Source organism: Oncorhynchus kisutch, unplaced genomic scaffold, assembly GCF_002021735.2.
Source record: "Oncorhynchus kisutch isolate 150728-3 unplaced genomic scaffold, Okis_V2 scaffold3971, whole genome shotgun sequence".
Classification (NCBI taxonomy): Eukaryota; Metazoa; Chordata; class Actinopteri; order Salmoniformes; family Salmonidae; genus Oncorhynchus; species Oncorhynchus kisutch.
The window spans coordinates 702,882-724,585 of NW_022265916.1; the positions used below are offsets into that span (position 1 = coordinate 702,882).

Genomic DNA, 21,704 nt, shown 5'->3' on the forward strand with positions numbered 1-21,704 from the left:
CTGGGGTCATACTCCCCAGTAACAACGGTATCATATGTACTGGGGTCGTAGTTCCCAGTAACAATGGTATCGTATGGACTGGGGTCGTAGTTCCCAGTAACAACGGTATCATATGTACTGGGGTCGTTATCGTAGTCCCCAGTAACAACAGTATCATATGTACTGGGGTCGTAGTTCCCACTAACAACAGTATCATATGTACTGGGGTCGTAGTTCCCACTAACAACAGTATCATATGTACTGGGGTCGTAGTTCCCAGTAACAACGGTATCATATGTACTGGGGTCGTAGTTCCCAGTAACAACAGTATCATATGTACTGGGGTCGTAGTTCCCAGTAACAACGGTATCATATGTACTGGGGTCATAGTTCCCAGTAACAACGGTATCATATGTACTGGGGTCGTAGTTCCCAGTAACAACGGCATCATATGTACTGGGGTCGTAGTTCCCAGTAACAACGGCATCATATGTACTGGGGTCGTAGTTCCCAGTAACAACTGTATCATATGTACTGGGGTGGTAGTTCCCAGTAACAATGGTATCATATGTACTGGGGTCGTTATCGTAGTTCCCAGTAACAACGGTATCGTATGGACTGGGGTCGTAGTTCCCAGTAACAACGGTATCATATGGACTGGGGTCATTGTCCCCAGTAACAACGGTATCGTATGGACTGGGGTCTTGGTCTCCAGTAACAACGGTATCGTATGGACTGGGGTCTTGGTCCCCAGTAACAACGGTATCGTATGGACTGGGGTCGTAGTCCCCAGTAACAACGGTATCGTATGGACTGGGGTCGTAGTCCCCAGTAACAACGGTATCGTATGGACTGGGGTCGTAGTCCCCAGTAACAACGGTATCGTATGGACTGGGGTCGTAGTCCCCAGTAACAACGGTATCGTATGGACTGGGGTCGTAGTCCCCAGTAACAACGGTATCGTATGGACTGGGGTCGTAGTCCCCAGTAACAACGGTATCGTATGGACTGGGGTCGTAGTCCCCAGTAACAACGGCATCGTATGGACTGGGGTCGTAGTCCCCAGTAACAACGGCATCGTATGGACTGGGGTCGTAGTCCCCAGTAACAACGGCATCGTATGGACTGGGGTCGTAGTCCCCAGTAACAACGGTATCGTATGGACTGGGGTCGTTATCGCAAGCCGCTGCTGCTCCTCATCTACACCTCAACGTGTCGACTACAAGCCTCTATGTCTGCCTGCTCCTCATCCACACCTCAACGTAGACCACAAACATCTGTCTCTGCCTGCTCCTCATCCACACCTCAGCATGATGAAACCATCTCCCTCTGGCTGTTAAGCCATACGACGTGTCTAACTGGTTTGGTTTGGAGCACTGTCCGGGCACAATGCATTTCACAGACAAGCAGGCAGACGCTCTTTAAGGTGACTGAAGGTGTTCATGTTACTGTGGATGAGTGGGTTGTTTCTGGCCATGCTGAGGAGAGGGTGATGAGAGGAGGAAGTGATGAGTGGGTTGTTTCTTGCTGGGTGATAAGAGTGTGTGTGTGCAGGTTCAGGTCTCAGGTGTCTCTGTGTTCAGGTCTCAAGTGTCTGTGTGTGCAGGTTCAGGTCTCTGGTGTCTGTGTGTGTGCAGGTTCAGGTCTCGGGTATCTGTGTGTGCAGGTTCAGGTTCAGGTCTCAGGTGTCTGTGTGTGTGCAGGTTCAGGTCTCAGGTGTCTGTGTGTGCAGGTTCAGGTCTCAGGTGTCTCTGTGTGTGTGCAGGTTCAGGTCTCAGGTGTCTCTGTGTGTGTGCAGGTTCAGGTCTCAGGTGTCTCTGTGTGTGTGCAGGTTCAGGTCTCAGGTATCTGGGTGTGCAGGTTCAGGTCTCAGGTGTCTGTGTGTGCAGGTTCAGGTCTCAGGTGTCTGTGTGTGCAGGTTCAGGTCTCAGGTGTCTGTGTGTGTGCAGGTTCAGGTCTCAGGTGTCTCTGTGTGTGTTCAGGTCTCAGGTGTCTCTGTGTGTGCAGGTTCAGGTCTCAGGTGTCTCAGGTGTCTGTGTGTGCAGGTTCAGGTCTCAGGTGTCTCAGGTGTCTGTGTGTGTGCAGGTTCAGGTCTCAGGTGTCTGTGTGTGTGCAGGTTCAGGTCTCAGGTGTCTGTGTGTGCAGGTTCAGGTCTCAGGTGTCTCTGTGTGTGTGCAGGTTCAGGTCTCAGGTGTCTCTGTGTGTGTGCAGGTTCAGGTCTCAGGTGTCTGTGTGTGTGCAGGTTCAGGTCTCAGGTGTCTCAGGTGTCTGTGTGTGCAGGTTCAGGTCTCAGGTCTCAGGTGTCTCAGGTGTCTGTGTGTGTGCAGGTTCAGGTCTCAGGTGTCTGTGTGTGCAGGTTCAGGTTCAGGTCTCAGGTGTCTGTGTGTGTGCAGGTTCAGGTCTCAGGTGTCTCAGGTGTCTGTGTGTGTGCAGGTTCAGGTCTCAGGTGTCTGTGTGTGCAGGTTCAGGTCTCAGGTGTCTGTGTGTGCAGGTTCAGGTCTCAGGTGTCTCTGTGTGTGCAGGTTCAGGTCTCAGGTGTCTGTGTGTGTGCAGGTTCAGGTCTCAGGTGTCTGTGTGTGTGCAGGTTCAGGTCTCAGGTGTCTCAGGTGTCTGTGTGTGTGCAGGTTCAGGTCTCAGGTGTCTGTGTGTGTGCAGGTTCAGGTCTCAGGTATCTGTGTGTGCAGGTTCAGGTCTCAGGTGTATCTGTGTGCAGGTTCAGGTCTCAGGTGTCTGTGTGTGCAGGTTCAGGTCTCAGGTGTCTGTGTGTGCAGGTTCAGGTCTCAGGTGTCTGTGTGTGCAGGTTCAGGTCTCAGGTGTCTGTGTGTGCAGGTTCAGGTCTCAGGTGTCTGTGTGTGCAGGTTCAGGTCTCAGGTGTCTGTGTGTGTGCAGGTTCAGGTCTCAGGTGTCTGTGTGTGTGCAGGTTCAGGTCTCAGGTGTCTCAGGTGTCTGTGTGTGTGCAGGTTCAGGTCTCAGGTGTCTCAGGTGTCTGTGTGTGTGCAGGTTCAGGTCTCAGGTGTCTCAGGTGTCTGTGTGTGTGCAGGTTCAGGTCTCAGGTGTCTCAGGTGTCTGTGTGTGTGCAGGTTCAGGTCTCAGGTGTCTCAGGTGTCTGTGTGTGTGCAGGTTCAGGTCTCAGGTGTCTGTGTGTGCAGGTTCAGGTCTCAGGTGTCTCTGTGTGTGTGCAGGTTCAGGTCTCAGGTGTCTCTGTGTGTGTGCAGGTTCAGGTCTAAGGTGTCTCTGTGTGTGTGCAGGTTCAGGTCTCAGGTGTCTCTGTGTGTGTGCAGGTTCAGGTCTCAGGTGTCTCTGTGTGTGTGCAGGTTCAGGTCTCAGGTGTCTCTGTGTGTGTGCAGGTTCAGGTCTCAGGTGTCTCTGTGTGTGTTCAGGTCTCAGGTGTCTCTGTGTGTGCAGGTTCAGGTCTCAGGTGTCTCTGTGTGTGTGCAGGTTCAGGTCTCAGGTGTCTCTGTGTGTGTGCAGGTTCAGGTCTCAGGTGTCTCAGGTGTCTGTGTGTGCAGGTTCAGGTCTCAGGTGTCTGTGTGTGTTCAGGTCTCAGGTGTCTCAGGTGTCTGTGTGTGCAGGTTCAGGTCTCAGGTGTCTCAGGTGTCTGTGTGTGTGCAGGTTCAGGTCTCAGGTGTCTGTGTGTGCAGGTTCAGGTCTCAGGTGTCTGTGTGTGCAGGTTCAGGTCTCAGGTGTCTCTGTGTGTGCAGGTTCAGGTCTCAGGTGTCTGTGTGTGTGCAGGTTCAGGTCTCAGGTGTCTCTGTGTGTGCAGGTTCAGGTTCAGGTCTCAGGTGTCTGTGTGTGTGCAGGTTCAGGTCTCAGGTGTCTCTGTGTGTGCAGGTTCAGGTCTCAGGTATCTGTGTGTTCAGGTTCAGGTCTCAGGTGTCTCTGTGTGTGCAGGTTCAGGTCTCAGGTGTCTGTGTGTGCAGGTTCAGGTCTCAGATATCTGTGTGTGCAGGTTCAGGTCTCAGGTGTCTCTGTGTGTGCAGGTTCAGGTCTCAGGTGTCTGTGTGTGCAGGTTCAGGTCTCCGGTATCTGTGTGTGCAGGTTCAGGTCTCAGGTGTCTGTGTGTGCAGGTTCAGGTCTCAGGTGTCTGTGTGTGCAGGTTCAGGTCTCAGGTGTGTCTGTGTGTGCAGGTTCAGGTCTCAGGTGTCTCTGTGTGTGCAGGTTCAGGTCTCAGGTGTCTGTGTGTGCAGGTTCAGGTCTCAGGTGTACCTCTTAGCTGCATGACTCCACACCTGTCCTGCCTGTGTCTGCAGAGAAGTTGAAGTTCATTTACGCACCCTGCCCCTCCCTCCCTCCATGGACATGTCTGGGCCTGTGGGACCCTGTGCCTCTGCAGTGTCAGTTTTAACCCCCCCCCCCCCCCCACACACACACACACACACCAGCCTCCCGCTCCCTGCATCCAGCCGTGCCAAGTTTCGCCTGCCGTGGTTGGTTTCGGTGGCTGTTTGGTACCGGGGCTCAGGCAAGCTCAGTCCTGCTCCAGATTCGTAAAAGCCTCTTGACATTTTTACTCTACTTTAGTGTGGCATTTACATACACACACACACACACACACACACACACACACACACACACACACACACACACACACACACACACACACACACACACAGAGAACATAGTTAGTTAGGGTTAGTGTCCAGGGACAGAGAACAGAGTTAGTCAGGTTAGGGTTAGGGTCCAGGGACAGAGAGACCAGAGTTAGTCAGGTTAGGGTCCAGGGACAGAGAGAACAGAGTTAGTCAGGGTTAGGGTCCAGGGACAGAGAGAACAGAGTTAGTCAGGTTAGGGTCCAGGGACAGAGAGAACAGAGTTAGTCAAGGGGCCCCCGGAGTCGGCGACTGCAGGAGGGGCCCCCGGAGTCGGCGACTGCAGGAGGGGCCCCCGGAGTCGGCGACTGCAGGAGGGGCCCCCGGAGTCGGCGACTGCAGAAGGGGGCCCCGGAGTCATATCTAATCATACATTCCTTCAGGTTGTTGTTGTTGGCACAATGTCAACTTGTTGAATTTTGGTTCTCAGCCCTGATTAGTTTGTTTTTCTTCAGTAGGTCGACCAAGAAACTGGCTAACACTTTTCTTGAGTGGTAGTTTAGTAGTTCATACTTTTATCAACAACCACAAGGTCAAACTTGGGTGATCTGTTTTGTTCAAGGGTTCATGTCTAATCATAGCAATGACTTCACTGTGGGCCAACACCCAATACAAAGGCTTAAAGGTAATACATACATTCACCTGCCTGCCTGTGTATCAGTGTGTTTACCTGTCCACCTATTTGTGTCCCTCTCTCTCTGTCTCTTTTCTCTCTCTGTCTCTTTTCTCTCTCTGTCTCTTTTCTCTCTCTTTCTCTCTCTGTCTCTTTTCTCTCTCTGTCTCTTTTCTCTCTCTTTCTCTCTCTGTCTCTTTTCTCTCTCTGTCTCTCTCTGTCTCTCTCTCTCTGTCTCTCTCTCTCTGTCTCTCTGTCTCTGTCTCTCTGTCTCTCTCTGTCTCTGTCTCTCTGTCTCTCTCTCTCTCTCTCTCTCTCTCTCTCTCTCTCTCTCTTTTTTTTCAGTGCTCTGGTGATCACTGCTGTGTTCGACCGAAACGTCAACTGTCGTAGAGCTGCATCAGTGAGTGACCACTCTGTCTCTGTCTCTCTCTGTCTCTGTCTCTCTCTGTCTCTCTCTGTTTCAGTCTCTCTCTCTCTGTTTCAGTCTCTCTCTGTCTGTCTCTCTCTCGTACACATATCAAACCATGTATCAAGGTTGAGAAATTAATTCAATAAATTAATTAATTGAAATTCAATGTACATGTTAAAAAATCATAATAGAAAATAATGGTCAATTATTTTTATTCATTTATGTAATTTGAATTAACTTTCTGGATTGACCCTGTCATTTATATCAGATCTCACTACTATTATCTAACTGTCTCTTAGTCCCTGTCATTTATATCAGATCTCACTACTATTATCTAACTGTCTCTTAGTCCCTGTCATTTATATCAGATCTCACTACTATTATCTAACTACTGTCTCTTAGACCCTGTCATTTATATCAGATCTCACTACTGACTATTATCTAACTACTGTCTCTTAGACCCTGTCATTTATATCAGATCTCACTACTATTCTCTAACTACTGTCTCTTAGACCCTGTCATTTATATCAGATCTCACTACTGACTATTATCTAACTACTGTCTCTTAGACCCTGACCCTGTCATTTACATCAGATCTGACTACTGACTATTATCTAACTACTGTCTCTTAGACCCTGTCATTTATATCAGATCTCACTACTATTATCTAACTACTGTCTCTTAGTCCCTGTCATTTATATCAGATCTCACTACTATTATCTAACTACTGTCTCTTAGACCCTGTCCCTGTAATTTATATCAGATCTTACTACTATTATCTAACTACTGTCTCTTAGTCCCTGACCCTGTCATTTATATCAGATCTCACTACTATTATCTAACTACTGTCTCTTAGTCCCTGACCCTGTCATTTATATCAGATCTCACTACTATTATCTAACTACTGTCTCTTAGTCCCTGACCCTGTCATTTATATCAGATCTCACTACTATTATCTAACTACTGTCTCTTAGTCCCTGTCATTTATATCAGATCTCACTACTACTATCTAACTACTGTCTCTTAGTCCCTGTCATTTATATCAGATCTCACTACTATTATCTAACTACTGTCTCTTAGACCCTGACCCTGTCATTTATATCAGATCTCACTACTGACTATTCTCTAACTACTGTCTCTTAGACCCTGTCATTTATATCAGATCTCACTACTATTATCTAACTACTGTCTCTTAGTCCCTGACCCTGTCATTTATATCAGATCTCACTACTGACTATTCTCTAACTACTGTCTATTAGTCCCTGTCATTTATATCAGATCTCACTACTATTATCTAACTACTGTCTCTTAGACCCTGACCCTGTCATTTATATCAGATCTCACTACTGACTATTCTCTAACTACTGTCTCTTAGACCCTGTCATTTATATCAGATCTCACTACTGACTATTATCTAACTACTGTCTCTTAGTCCCTGTCATTTATATCAGATCTCACTACTGACTATTATCTAACTACTGTCTCTTAGTCCCTGTCATTTATATCAGATCTCACTACTATTCTCTAACTACTGTCTCTTAGTCCCTGTCATTTATATCAGATCTGACTACTGACTAGTATCTAACTGTCTCTTAGACCCTGTCATTTATATCAGATCTCACTACTATTCTCTAACTACTGTCTCTTAGTCCCTGTCATTTATATCAGATCTCACTACTGTTATTTAAGTTGTAAACTGTGTATTCTTCTCTTCCTCTCCCAGGCTGCCTTCCAGGAGAATGTGGGAAGACAGGTTTGTGAACCCAGTTACCAAAACCATAGGTTATTAGTTATTACATGACTAATGCTGTGATACACAGTACATTAGGGTTGTAAGGATCACCTACCATCCAGGTGTTACGGTAACCTGCCCTGACTGTCACTAAAGTCCTTTAAACTGATCAACAACTGTCTGTAAGGATCACCTACCATCCAGGTGTTACGGTAACCTGCCCTGACTGTCACTAAAGTCCTTTAAACTGATCAACAACTGTCTGTAAGGATCACCTACCATCCAGGTGTTACGGTAACCTGCCCTGACTGTCACTAAAGTCCTTTAAACTGATCAACAACTGTCTGTAAGGATCACCTACCATCCAGGTGTTACGGTAACCTGCCCTGACTGTCACGAACGTCCTTTAAACTGATCAACAACTGTCTGTAAGGATCACCTACCATCCAGGTGTTACTGTAACCTGCCCTGACTGTCACGAACGTCCTTTAAACTGATCAACAACTGGCAGAAAACTAAATTCTGTGCTGATCAAGAAATGCCAACACTGACTTGGCCACAGGCAGATTAATATGCTTTGTGTGCAGCCAGCACTTGCCAAGCTTGGCATCAGATCTAGGGACTAGTTATCGAAATGTAATTACCATTGAGATTTCATATTATTTCAACTGTTCATATTATTCAACTGTTCATATCGTACATTGTGACTCATTTTATTTTTTTTTATTTAACCTTTATTTAACCAGGAAGGGCTCATTGAGATTAAAATCTCTTTTACAAGAGCGCCCTGGCCAAGATAGGCAGCACCAAGTCATTACAACAAAATTACAGACAGACAACATGAAAAACTACAAGTAATCTAGTAAAAACCATTGAATTCACAAGAGTATAAAACAGCTAATTAAAAACAGCAGGATCTCTACCTGCACATGTTCATCTGGTCATTTATCACTCCAGTGTTAATCTGATATATTGTAATTATTCACTCCTATGGCCTATTTATTCGCCTACCTCCTCATGCCTTTTTGCACACAATGTATATAGATTCTTTTTTTTCTACTATGTCATTTGACTTGTTTATTGTTTACTCCATGTGTAACTCTGTGTTGTTGTCTGTTCACACTGCTATGCTTTATCGTGGCCAGGACGCAGTTGTAAATGAGAACTTGTTCTCAACTAGCCTACCTGGTTAAATAAAGGTGTTCTCAACTAGTCTACCTGGTTAAATAAAGGTGTTCTCAACTAGCCCACCTGGTTAAATAAAGGTGTTCTCAACTAGCCTACCTGGTTAAATAAAGGTGTTCTCAACTAGCCTACCTGGTTAAATAAAGGTGTTCTCAACTAGCCTACCTGGTTAAATAAAGGTGGAATAAAATAAACAACATTGACAGGTCAGGGAATCAGCCTCAAAATATTGTCCACCCTGGGTTTACTAATGGACACAGAGGTGTTGTGGTAACCTTGCCTGAGACCTGGAGATTTGTGTTAGCTCCCTGGTCTAATGCATAGGCTTTAGCTCAGCGGGCTAACAGGAGACCTGTGTTGGAACCCAGTCGGTCACACTGAAACCACTGTTCTCTTGGTACATAAAGTAAAACCAACGACGTGATCCCTTGCCTCTCTGTCTCCAGGGCACGTTCCCCTACGGTATCGACATCGTAGTAGCAGCTGACTACTTTGCTGTTGGGAACCTGAACAACTGTTACCTGTCCATCAGGTGAGTTAAAGATACTCTACAGAGGTTTGACCTCTAGGGGAGCTCTTGAGCCAAAATTGACCTCCTTAATAACGAGACACATTATATTAACCAGGATGAATTACCTGACGTTTGAAAAGAGTCACTACCGGGAAATGTGGGTACAATTTCATAATTGTCGACAGATAATTTGTTTGTTTGACATATTGGGATCTTTTTGTTGTCTGTAAAATGTATTATACGAGAAATAGTGGTGGAGACAATTTTATGAGCAAATATACAGTACCATTCAAAGGTATGGACACCCACTCATTCCAGGGTGTGCCAAGAGTGTGCAAAGCTGTCATTAAGGCAAAGGGTGGCTACTTTGTTAAATAAATCAAAATATATTGTATATGAGATTCTTCACTTTTTTTGGTTACTACATGGTTCCATATGTTATTTAATAGTTTTAATGTCTTCTCTATTAATCTACAATATGCAATCTATTACGTGGCTCTGAGACCACCATCCGCGGGGGGGGGGGGGTACACAGCCCGAACGCGCTCTGAGACCACCATCAGCGGGGGGGTGGGGGGTAGGGTACACAGCCCGAACGCGCTCTGAGACCACCATCCACGGGGGGGGGGGGGGGGGGTACACAGCCCGAACGCGCTCTGAGACCAACATCGGGGGGGGGGGGGGGGGGTACACAGACCGAACGCACACCTCCCCACAATTCCCAGCCAACCCCTCTCCGTTACACAGACCGAACGCGCACCTCCCCACAATTCCCAGCCAACCCCTCTCCGTTACACGTCCTCTATTAATTTTGAATGTGTTGACAGTTGGAGAAATTGCTGGAGCTGCACGACAGAATTTGAAAAAGGTCAACGGTCCAATATTGTAGAACACTGCTGTGGTTACGTGTACACATTTAGGCCTTCTACACAGAGGGTTGTGTCTTTAGAAACCATTTCCCTGTGTGTGAGGGGAGTCTACCTGGTGGTAGTAGGAGTCTACCTGGTGGTAGTAGGAGTCTACCTGGTGGTAGTAGGAGTCTACCTGGTGGTAGTAGGAGTCTACCTGGTGGTAGTAGGAGTCTACCTGGTGGTAGTAGGAGTCTACCTGGTGGTAGTAGGAGTCTACCTGGTGGTAGTAGGAGTCTACCTGGTGGTAGTAGGAGTCTACCTGGTGGTAGTAGGAGTCGACCAGTCTACCTGGTGGTAGTAGGAGTCGACCAGTCTACCTGGTGGTAGTAGGAGTCGACCAGTCTACCTGGTGGTAGTAGGAGTCGACCAGTCTACCTGGTGGTAGTAGGAGTCGACCAGTCTACCTGGTGGTAGTAGGAGTCGACCAGTCTACCTGGTGGTAGTAGGAGTCGACCAGTCTACCTGGTGATAGTAGGAGTCTACCTGGTGATAGTAGGAGTCTACCTGGTGATAGTAGGAGTCTACCTGGTGATAGTAGGAGTCTACCTGGTGATAGTAGGAGTCTACCAGTCTACCTGGTGGTAGTAGTCTACCTGGTGATAGTAGGAGTCTACCTGGTGATAGTAGGAGTCTACCTGGTGATAGTAGGAGTCTACCTGGTGATAGTAGGAGTCTACCTGGTGATAGTAGGAGTCTACCTGGTGATAGTAGGAGTCTACCTGGTGATAGTAGGAGTCTACCTGGTGGTAGTAGTAGGAGTCTACCTGGTGGTAGTAGGAGTCTACCTGGTGATAGTAGGAGTCTACCTGGTGGTAGTAGGAGTCTACCAGTCTACCTGGTGATAGTAGGAGTCTACCTGGTGATAGTAGGAGTCTACCAGTCTACCTGGTGGTAGTAGTCTACCTGGTGATAGTAGGAGTCTACCTGGTGATAGTAGGAGTCTACCTGGTGATAGTAGGAGTCTACCTGGTGGTAGTAGGAGTCTACCTGGTGGTAGTAGGAGTCTACCTGGTGGTAGTAGGAGTCTACCTGGTGGTAGTAGGAGTCTACCTGGTGGTAGTAGGAGTCTACCAGTCTACCTGGTGGTAGTAGGAGTCTACCAGTCTACCTGGTGATAGTAGGAGTCTACCTGGTGATAGTAGGAGTCTACCTGGTGATAGTAGGAGTCTACCTGGTGATAGTAGGAGTCTACCTGGTGATAGTAGGAGTCTACCTGGTGATAGTAGGAGTCTACCTGGTGATAGTAGGAGTCTACCTGGTGGTAGTAGGAGTCTACCTGGTGGTAGTAGGAGTCTACCTGGTGGTAGTAGGAGTCTACCTGGTGGTAGTAGGAGTCTACCTGGTGGTAGTAGGAGTCTACCTGGTGGTAGTAGGAGTCTACCTGGTGGTAGTAGGAGTCTACCTGGTGGTAGTAGGAGTCTACCTGGTGGTAGTAGGAGTCTACCTGGTGGTAGTAGGAGTCTACCTGGTGGTAGTAGGAGTCTACCTGGTGGTAGTAGGAGTCTACCTGGTGGTAGTAGGAGTCTACCTGGTGGTAGTAGGAGTCTACATGGTGGTAGTGAGGAGTCTACCTGGTTGGTAGTAGGAGTCTACCTGGTGGTAGTAGGAGTCCTACCTGTGTGGTAGTTAGGAAGGCTAACCGTGGTGGTAGTAGGAGTCTACCCTGGTGGTAGTAGGAGTCTACCTGGTGGTAGGTAGGAGTCTACCCTGGTGGTAGTAAGGGAGTCTACCTGGTGGTAGTAGGAGTCTACCTGGTGGTAGTAGGAGTCTACCTGGTGGTAGTAGGAGGTCTACCATGGTGGTAGTAGGAGTCTACCTGGGTGGTAGTAGGAGGAGTCCTGACCCTGGGTGGTATATGAGTCTAACCTACCTGGTGGTAGTAGGAGTCTAACCAGTCTACCTGGTGGTAGTAGGAGTCTACCAGGCTACCTGTGGTAGTAGGAGTCTAACCTGAGGGTAGTAGGAGTCTACCAGTCTACCTGGTGATATAGGATTCGTACCAGTTCTACCTAGGTGATTAGTAGGATTCGACCTGGTAATAGTAGAGGTCTACCTGGTGATAGTAGGAGTCTACCTGGTGTAGTAGGAGTCTACCTGGTGATAGTAGGAGTCTACCTGGTGATAGTAGGAGTCTACCTGGTGATAGTAGGAGTCTACCTGGTGATAGTAGGAGTCTACCTGGTGATAGTAGGAGTCTACCTGGTGATAGTAGGAGTCTACCTGGTGATAGTAGGAGTCTACCTGGTGATAGTAGGAGTCTACCTGGTGATAGTAGGAGTCTACCTGGTGATAGTAGGAGTCTACCTGGTGGTAGTAGGAGTCTACCTGGTGGTAGTAGGAGTCTACCTGGTGGTAGTAGGAGTCTACCTGGTGGTAGTAGGAGTCTACCTGGTGGTAGTAGGAGTCTACCAGTCTACCTGGTGGTAGTAGGAGTCTACCTGGTGGTAGTAGGAGTCTACCTGGTGGTAGTAGGAGTCTACCTGGTGGTAGTAGGAGTCTACCTGGTGGTAGTAGGAGTCTACCTGGTGGTAGTAGGAGTCTACCTGGTGGTAGTAGGAGTCTACCTGGTGGTAGTAGGAGTCTACCTGGTGGTAGTAGGAGTCTACCTGGTGGTAGTAGGAGTCTACCTGGTGGTAGTAGGAGTCTACCTGGTGGTAGTAGGAGTCTACCTGGTGGTAGTAGGAGTCTACCTGGTGGTAGTAGGAGTCTACCTGGTGATAGTAGGAGTCTACCTGGTGATAGTAGGAGTCTACCTGGTGATAGTAGGAGTCTACCAGTCTACCTGGTGGTAGTAGGAGTCTACCAGTCTACCTGGTGGTAGTAGGAGTCTACCAGTCTACCTGGTGGTAGTAGGAGTCTACCAGTCTACCTGGTGGTAGTAGGAGTCTACCAGTCTACCTGGTGGTAGTAGGAGTCTACCAGTCTACCTGGTGGTAGTAGGAGTCTACCAGTCTACCTGGTGGTAGTAGGAGTCTACCAGTCTACCTGGTGGTAGTAGGAGTCTACCAGTCTACCTGGTGGTAGTAGGAGTCTACCAGTCTACCTGGTGGTAGTAGGAGTCTACCTGGTGGTAGTAGGAGTCTACCTGGTGGTAGTAGGAGTCTACCTGGTGGTAGTAGGAGTCTACCTGGTGATAGTAGGAGTCTACCTGGTGATAGTAGGCGTCTACCTGGTGGTAGTAGGAGTCTACCAGTCTACCTGGTAGTAGTAGTCTACCAGTCTACCTGGTAGTAGTAGTCTACCAGTCTACCTGGTAGTAGTAGTCTACCAGTCTACCTGGTGATAGTAGGAGTCTACCTGGTGATAGTAGGCATCTACCTGGTGGTAGTAGGAGTCTACCAGTCTACCTGGTAGTAGTAGTCTACCAGTCTACCAGGTAGTAGTAGTCTACCAGTCTACCTGGTGATATTCGGAGTCTACCTGGTGATATTCGGAGTCTACCTGGTGATATTCGGAGTCTACCTGGTAATAGTAGGAGTCTACCTGGTGATAGTAGGAGTCTACCTGGTGATAGTAGGAGTCTACCTGGTGATAGTAGGAGTCTACCTGGTGATAGTAGGAGTCTACCTGGTGATAGTAGGAGTCTACCTGGTGATAGTAGGAGTCTACCTGGTGATAGTAGGAGTCTACCTGGTGATAGTAGGAGTCTACCTGGTGATAGTAGGAGTCTACCTGGTGATAGTAGGCATCTACCTGGTGGTAGTAGGAGTCTACCAGTCTACCTGGTAGTAGTAGTCTACCAGTCTACCTGGTAGTAGTAGTCTACCAGTCTACCTGGTGATATTCGGGGTCTACCTGGTGATATTCGGGGTCTACCTGGTAATAGTAGGAGTCTACCTGGTAATAGTAGGAGTCTACCTGGTGATAGTAGGAGTCTACCTGGTGATAGTAGGAGTCTACCTGGTGATAGTAGGAGTCTACCTGGTGATAGTAGGAGTCTACCTGGTGATAGTAGGAGTCTACCTGGTGATAGTAGGAGTCTACCTGGTGATAGTAGGAGTCTACCTGGTGATAGTAGGAGTCTACCTGGTGGTAGTAGGAGTCTACCAGTCTACCTGGTGGTAGTAGTCTACCAGTCTACCTGGTGGTAGTAGTCTACCAGTCTACCTGGTGATAGTAGGAGTCTACCAGTCTACCTGGTGATAGTAGGAGTCTACCAGTCTACCTGGTGATAGTAGGAGTCTACCAGTCTACCTGGTGATAGTAGGAGTCTACCTGGTGATAGTAGGAGTCTACCTGGTGATAGTAGGAGTCTACCTGGTGATAGTAGGAGTCTACCTGGTGATAGTAGGAGTCTACCTGGTGATAGTAGGAGTCTACCTGGTGATAGTAGGAGTCTACCTGGTGATAGTAGGAGTCTACCTGGTGATAGTAGGAGTCTACCTGGTGATAGTAGGAGTCTACCTGGTGATAGTAGGAGTCTACCTGGTGATAGTAGGAGTCTACCTGGTGATAGTAGGAGTCTACCTGGTGATAGTAGGAGTCTACCTGGTGATAGTAGGAGTCTACCTGGTGGTAGTAGGAGTCTACCAGTCTACCTGGTGGTAGTAGGAGTCTACCAGTCTACCTGGTGGTAGTAGGAGTCTACCAGTCTACCTGGTGGTAGTAGGAGTCTACCTGGTGGTAGTAGGAGTCTACCTGGTGGTAGTAGGAGTCTACCTGGTGGTAGTAGGAGTCTACCTGGTGGTAGTAGGAGTCTACCTGGTGGTAGTAGGAGTCTACCTGGTGGTAGTAGGAGTCTACCAGTCTACCTGGTGGTAGTAGGAGTCTACCTGGTGGTAGTAGGAGTCTACCTGGTGGTAGTAGGAGTCTACCTGGTGGTAGTAGGAGTCTACCTGGTGGTAGTAGGAGTCTACCTGGTGGTAGTAGGAGTCTACCTGGTGGTAGTAGGAGTCTACCTGGTGGTAGTAGGAGTCTACCTGGTGGTAGTAGGAGTCTACCTGGTGGTAGTAGGAGTCTACCTGGTGGTAGTAGGAGTCTACCTGGTGGTGGTAGGAGTCTACCTGGTGGTGGTAGGAGTCTACCTGGTGGTGGTAGGAGTCTACCTGGTGGTGGTAGGAGTCTACCTGGTGGTGGTAGGAGTCTACCTGGTGGTAGTAGGAGTCTACCTGGTGGTGGTAGAACCACAGAACATAGCTGTACCATCTGGCCTTAGTCAAATGGAGCCTGCCACTTATATTGTAGAAGTATTTTTTTTGTAAAGGGGTGTGCATAGGGAAATGTCCTTTATGTTGAACCAGGGACGTTTTCTCCTCTTCTCAATGCATCGCTGACATCTCAGGTATCTGAGATGTCAAAGCCCTGCCTCTCTGTAGAATGTGACTGTCCCCATAGGTGCCCTGAGGCTGTGTCACTGACTGCGTTTGAAATGGCATCCTATTCTCTTCTCTTTCGTTTAACGTAGTGCACTAGAATGTCATTTCAGACTCAGTCCTGCCTCTCTGTAGAATGTGACTGTCACCATCCTAATCCTATGAGTGACGTCTCTACCGCCACCTAGACTGTCAGAGGAAACATTCCTCCCACATCATAGAGTAAAACCTGTTGAAGAATGTAGCCTCGGGGGAGACCCACTAAACTTCTGACTGCAGAAACAGATTACTGTTGAGGCCCAAGATGTTGTTGAGGAAGTAAACAATCTGACAATATGTTCTGTAGGCTGACGCTGAATGTTGTTGAAAAGGAGCCTTTAAATAGCTGTGTCCAGTAATGTAGTTAGTTAGCTGGGTCCAGTAATGTAGTTAGTTAGCTGGGTCCGGTACTGTAGTTAGCTGGGTCCGGTACTGTAGTTAGCTGGGTCCGGTACTGTAGTTAGTTAGCTGGGTCCGGTACTGTAGTTAGTTAGCTGGGTCCGGTACTGTAGTTAGTTAGCTGGGTCCGGTACTGTAGTTAGTTAGTTGGGTCCAGTACTGTAGTTAGTTAGCTGGGTCCAGTACTGTAGTTAGTTAGCTGGGTCCGGAACTGTAGTTAGTTAGCTGGGTCCGGAACTGTAGTTAGTTAGCTGGGTCCGGTACTGTAGGTAGTTAGCTGGGTCCGGTACTGTAGTTAGTTAGCTTGGTCCGGTACTGTAGTTAGTTAGCTGGATCCGGTACTGTAGTTAGTTAGCTGGATCCGGTACTGTAGTTAGTTAGCTGGATCCGGTACTGTAGTTAGTTAGCTGGGTCCGGTACTGTAGTTAGTTAGCTGGGTCCGGTACTGTAGGTAGTTAGCTGGGTCCGGTACTGTAGTTAGTTAGTTGGGTCCGGTACTGTAGTTAGGTAGTTAGTTAGCTGGGTCCAGTACTGTAGTTAGTTAGCTGGGTCCGGTACTGTAGGTAGTTAGTTGGGTCCAGTACTGTAGTTAGTTAGTTGGGTCCGGTACTGTAGTTAGTTAGTTAGTTAGCTGGGTCCGGTACTGTAGTTAGGTAGTTAGTTAGCTGGGTCCAGTACTGTAGTTAGTTAGCTGGGTCCAGTACTGTAGTTAGTTAGTTGGGTCCAGTACTGTAGTTAGTTAGTTGGGTCCGGTACTGTAGTTAGTTAGTTAGCTGGGTCCGGTACTGTAGTTAGTTAGTTAGCTGGGTCCGGTACTGTAGTTAGTTAGTTAGCTGGGTCCGGTTCTGTAGTTAGTTAGTTAGCTGGGTCCGGTTCTGTAGTTAGTTAGTTAGCTGGGTCCGGTACTGTAGTTAGTTAGTTAGCTGGGTCCGGTACTGTAGTTAGTTAGTTAGCTGGGTCCGGTACTGTAGTTAGTTAGTTAGCTGGGTCCGGTACTGTAGTTAGTTAGTTAGCTGGGTCCGGTACTGTAGTTAGTTAGTTAGCTGGGTCCGGTACTGTAGTTAGTTAGTTAGTTAGCTGGGTCCGGTACTGTAGTTAGTTAGTTAGTTAGCTGGGTCCGGTTCTTTAGTTAGTTAGTTAGTTAGCTGGGTCCGGTACTGTAGTTAGTTAGTTAGTTAGCTGGGTACGGTACTGTAGTTAGTTAGTTAGTTAGCTGGGTACGGTACTGTAGTTAGTTAGTTAGTTAGCTGGGTACGGTACTGTAGTTAGTTAGTTAGCTGGGTACGGTACTGTAGTTAGTTAGTTAGTTAGCTGGGTACGGTACTGTAGTTAGTTAGTTAGTTAGCTGGGTACTGTACTGTAGTTAGTTAGCTGGGTACGGTACTGTAGTTAGTTAGTTAGTTAGCTGGGTACGGTACTGTAGTTAGTTAGTTAGTTAGCTGGGTACGGTACTGTAGTTAGTTAGTTAGTTAGCTGGGTACGGTACTGTAGTTAGTTAGTTAGTTAGCTGGGTACGGTACTGTAGTTAGTTAGTTAGTTAGCTGGGTACGGTACTGTAGTTAGTTAGTTAGTTAGCTGGGTACGGTACTGTAGTTAGTTAGTTAGTTAGTTAGCTGGGTACGGTACTGTAGTTAGTTAGTTAGTTAGTTAGCTGGGTACGGTACTGTAGTTAGTTAGTTAGTTAGTTAGCTGGTACGGTACTGTAGTTAGTTAGTTAGTTAGTTAGCTGGGTACGGTACTGTAGTTAGTTAGTTAGTTAGTTAGCTGGGTACGGTACTGTAGTTAGTTAGTTAGTTAGTTAGCTGGGTACGGTACTGTAGTTAGTTAGTTAGTTAGCTGGGTACGGTACTGTAGTTAGTTAGTTAGCTGGGTACGGTACTGTAGTTAGTTAGCTGGGTACTGTAGTTAGTTAGTTAGCTGGGTACTGTAGTTAGTTAGTTAGCTGGGTACTGTAGTTAGTTAGTTAGCTGGGTACTGTACTGTAGTTAGTTAGCTAGTGAACTGTTGTGTAAAACCCATTTATGGTGTCGCACCAATACTAGTCTCAAATGCAACTTTTATTTTGATTTTCCCCACAACCTACGGTTGTGCACCCTGTTATACCATTACCTGTAGTAGTAGTAGTAGTTATAACATTACCTGTAGTAGTAGTAGTAGTAGTAGTAGTAGTAGTTATACCATTACCTGTAGTAGTAGTAGTAGTAGTAGTAGTAGTTATAACATTACCTGTAGTAGTAGTAGTAGTAGTAGTAGTAGTTATAACATTACCTGTAGTAGTAGTAGTAGTTATACATTACCTGTAGTAGTAGTAGTAGTAGTAGTAGTAGTTATACCATTACCTGTAGTAGTAGTAGTAGTTATAACATTACCTGTAGTAGTAGTAGTAGTTATAACATTACTGTAGTAGTAGTAGTAGTAGTAGTAGTAGTAGTTATACCATTACCTGTAGTAGTAGTAGTAGTTATAACATTACCTGTAGTAGTAGTAGTAGTAGTAGTAGTAGTAGTTATACCATTACCTGTAGTAGTAGTAGTAGTTATAACATTACCTGTAGTAGTAGTAGTAGTAGTAGTAGTAGTAGTTATAACATTACCTGTAGTAGTAGTAGTAGTAGTAGTAGTAGTAGTAGTAGTAGTTATAACATTACCTGTAGTAGTAGTAGTAGTTATACCATTACCTGTAGTTATAACATTACATGTAATAGTAGTAGTATTTATAACATTACCTGTAGTAGTAGTAGTTATAACATTACCTGTAGTAGTAGTAGTAGTAGTTATAACATTACCTGTAGTAGTAGTAGTAGTTATAACATTACCTGTAGTAGTAGTAGTAGTAGTAGTAGTAGTAGTAGTAGTAGTAGTAGTAGTAGTAGTAGTAGTAGTAGTTATAACATTACCAGTAGTAGTAGTTATAACATTACCAGTAGTAGTAGTAGTTATAACATTACCAGTAGTAGTAGTAGTAGTTATAACATTACCTGTAGTAGTAGTAGTTATAACATTACCTGTAGTAGTAGTAGTTATAACATTACCTGTAGTAGTAGTAGTTATAACATTACCTGTAGTAGTAGTTGTAGTTATAACATTACCTGTAGTAGTAGTAGTAGTTATAACATTACCTGTAGTAGTTGTAACATTACCTGTAGTAGTAGTAGTTATAACTACTACCACTACTACTACAGGTAATGTTATAACTACTACTACTACAGGTAATGTTATAACTTCTACCACTACTACTACAGGTAATGTTATAACTACTACCACTACTACTACAGGTAATGTTATAACATTACCTGTAGTAGTAGTAGTAGTAGTAGTAGTAGTTATAACATTACCAGTAGTAGTAGTAGTAGTATTAACATTACCAGTAGTAGTAGTAGTAGTTATAACATTACCAGTATAGTAGTTATAACATTACCATAGTAGTAGTTATAACATTACCTGTAGTAGTAGTAGTAGTTCAAACATTACCTGTAGTAGTAGTTATAACATTACCTGTAGTAGTAGTAGTTATAACATTACCTGTAGTAGTAGTTATACATTACCTGTAGTAGTAGTAGTAGTAGTTATAACATTACCAGTAGTAGTTATAACATTACCTGTAGTGGTTATAACATTACCTGTAGTAGTAGTAGTTGATATAACATTACCTGTAGTAGTAGCAGTTGTTATAACATTACCTGTAGTAGTAGTAGTAGTTATAACATTACCTGTAGTAGTAGTAGTAGTAGTAGTAGTAGTAGTTTATAACATTACCTGTAGTAGTAGTAGTTATAACATTACCTGTAGTAGTAGTAGTTGTTATAACATTACCTGTAGTAGTAGTAGTAGTTATAACATTACCTGTAGTAGTAGTAGTAGTTACAACATTACCTGTAGTAGTAGTAGTAGTTATAACATTACCTGTAGTAGTAGTAGTTGTTATAACATTACCTGTAGTAGTAGTAGTAGTAGTTATAACATTACCTGTAGTGGTAGTAGTTATAACATTACCTGTAGTAGTTGTTATAACATTACCTGTAGTAGTAGTAGTAGTTATAACATTACCTGTAGTAGTAGTAGTTTATAACATTACCTGTAGTAGTAGTAGTAGTTATAACATTACCTGTAGTAGTAGTAGTTGTTATAACATTACCTGTAGTAGTAGTAGTAGTAGTTATAACATTACCTGTAGTGGTAGTAGTTATAACATTACCTGTAGTAGTTGTTATAACATTACCTGTAGTAGTAGTAGTAGTTATAACATTACCTGTAGTAGTAGTAGTAGTAGTAGTAGTAGTGGTAGTAGTAATAACATTACCTGTAGTAGTAGTTATACCATTACCTGTAGTAGTAGTAGTAGTTATATACCATTACCTTAGTAGTAGTAGTAGTAGTAGTTATAACATTACCTGTAGTAGTAGTAGTAGTAGTTATAACATTACCTGTAGTAGTAGTAGTTATAACAACATTACATGTAGGAGTAGTAGTAGTTATAACATTACTTGTAGTAGTAGTTATAAACATTACCTGTAGTAGTAATAGTAGTAGTTATAACATTACCTATAATAATAGTTATAACATTACCTGTAGTAGTAGTAGTTGTATAACATTACCTGTAGTAGTAAATAGTAAACCTCTTGCCTTGTTCTCTTCAGTGTTTACATCGCCAGTTTCCCAGAATACACCAGGCCCATGATCGACCACTTGGTAGCCATGAAGATCAACCACTGGGATGGGTAAGGGCCTTTCCTGTCCTCATCCATGACCTTTAGACTTTGATCAAATACTTTCAAATACCGTACTTGATTTAGTTTGCCCGTTACCATGGATCCAATGGAATAGTCCCAGAAGCTAAACCAATGGAATAGCCCCAGAAGCTAAACCAATGGAATGGTCCCAGAAGCTAAACCAATGAATAGTCCCAGAAGCTAAGCCAATGGAATAGTCCCAGAAGCTACATCAATGGAATAGTCCCAGAAGCTACATCAATGGAATAGTCCCAGAAGCCCAACCAATGGAATCGGCCCAGAAGCTAAACCAACGGAATAGCCCCAGAAGCTAAACCAACGGAATAGCCCCAGAAGCTAAACCAACGGAATAGCCCCAGAAGCTAAAACCAACGGAAAGTCCCAGAAGCTAAACCAATGGAATAGCCCCAGAAGCTAAACCAATGGAATAGCCCCAAGCTAAACCAATGGAATAGCCCCAGAAGCTAAACCAATGGAATAGCCCCAGAAGCTAAACCAATGGAATAGCCCCAGAAGCTAAACCAATGGAATAGCCCCAGAAGCTAAACCAATGGAATAGCCCCAGAAGCTAAACCAATGGAATAGTCCCAGAAGCTAAATCAATGGAATAGCCCCAGAAGCTAAATCAAGCACACCTCAAGTTAGTATTTGTCTTCTGTGTTTGTCCCAAGTGGGATGTCCGTATGCCAGCCTGTTGCCATTAAAGCGTTACTACTGTGTGTAGCCTATTAGAGTAGAAGCCATTGTATGTAAGGAGAAAGTGGAATTATCCTCTGCTTGTGTATCTGTTGTTCTGCAGGGTGATTCGACAGCTAGCGACAAAGGCTTGCATAATCTGACGCCTCAAGCACCTGATTATATGGCCACAACAGGTGAGCTACGTCATTGGTCCTGTTCCCTACCTGCTCTAACACAACACATTGTCTTACTGTGGAATGGACTGGGTATGTTCATCTATAGTCACTGTTCCCTACCTGCTCTAACACAACACATTGTCTTACTGTGGAAGGGACTGGGTGTGTTCATCTATAGTCACTGTTCCCTACCTGCTCTAACACAACACATTGTCTTACTGTGGAATGGACTGGGTTTTCATCTATAGTCACTGTTGTTGTGTCTGGGTCTTTTCACCTGTCTTGTTATTATTGAATGATTTATGTGTTTATAATGAACACACAGAGAGAGGTCAAAGGCAATAGGCCAGATTTGAAACTGCCGCTATCATAGACGTGTACCAGAGGCTGTGTCATTACAGGCAAACCAGCCTGGCCACAAATCGTGCAGGTTATATTC

The 21,704-nt window shown here is 45.4% G+C and overlaps 1 protein-coding gene across 1 annotated transcript in view; it reads left to right on the forward strand.

Annotated features, from left to right (window-relative positions):
* LOC109886781 (tubulin-specific chaperone D-like) overlaps nt 1–21,271 on the forward strand; it is an 84,331-nt gene extending 63,060 nt beyond the window's left edge. The window contains exons 16-20 of the mRNA XM_031821404.1: nt 5,527–5,584; nt 7,317–7,346; nt 8,957–9,042; nt 20,319–20,399; nt 21,211–21,271. Of these exons, the coding sequence (XP_031677264.1) occupies nt 5,527–5,584; nt 7,317–7,346; nt 8,957–9,042; nt 20,319–20,399; nt 21,211–21,250 (295 nt within the window). The 3' untranslated portion in view covers nt 21,251–21,271. The remainder of the gene's footprint in view (nt 1–5,526; nt 5,585–7,316; nt 7,347–8,956; nt 9,043–20,318; nt 20,400–21,210) is intronic.
* The last annotated feature ends 433 nt before the right edge of the window (nt 21,272–21,704 follow it).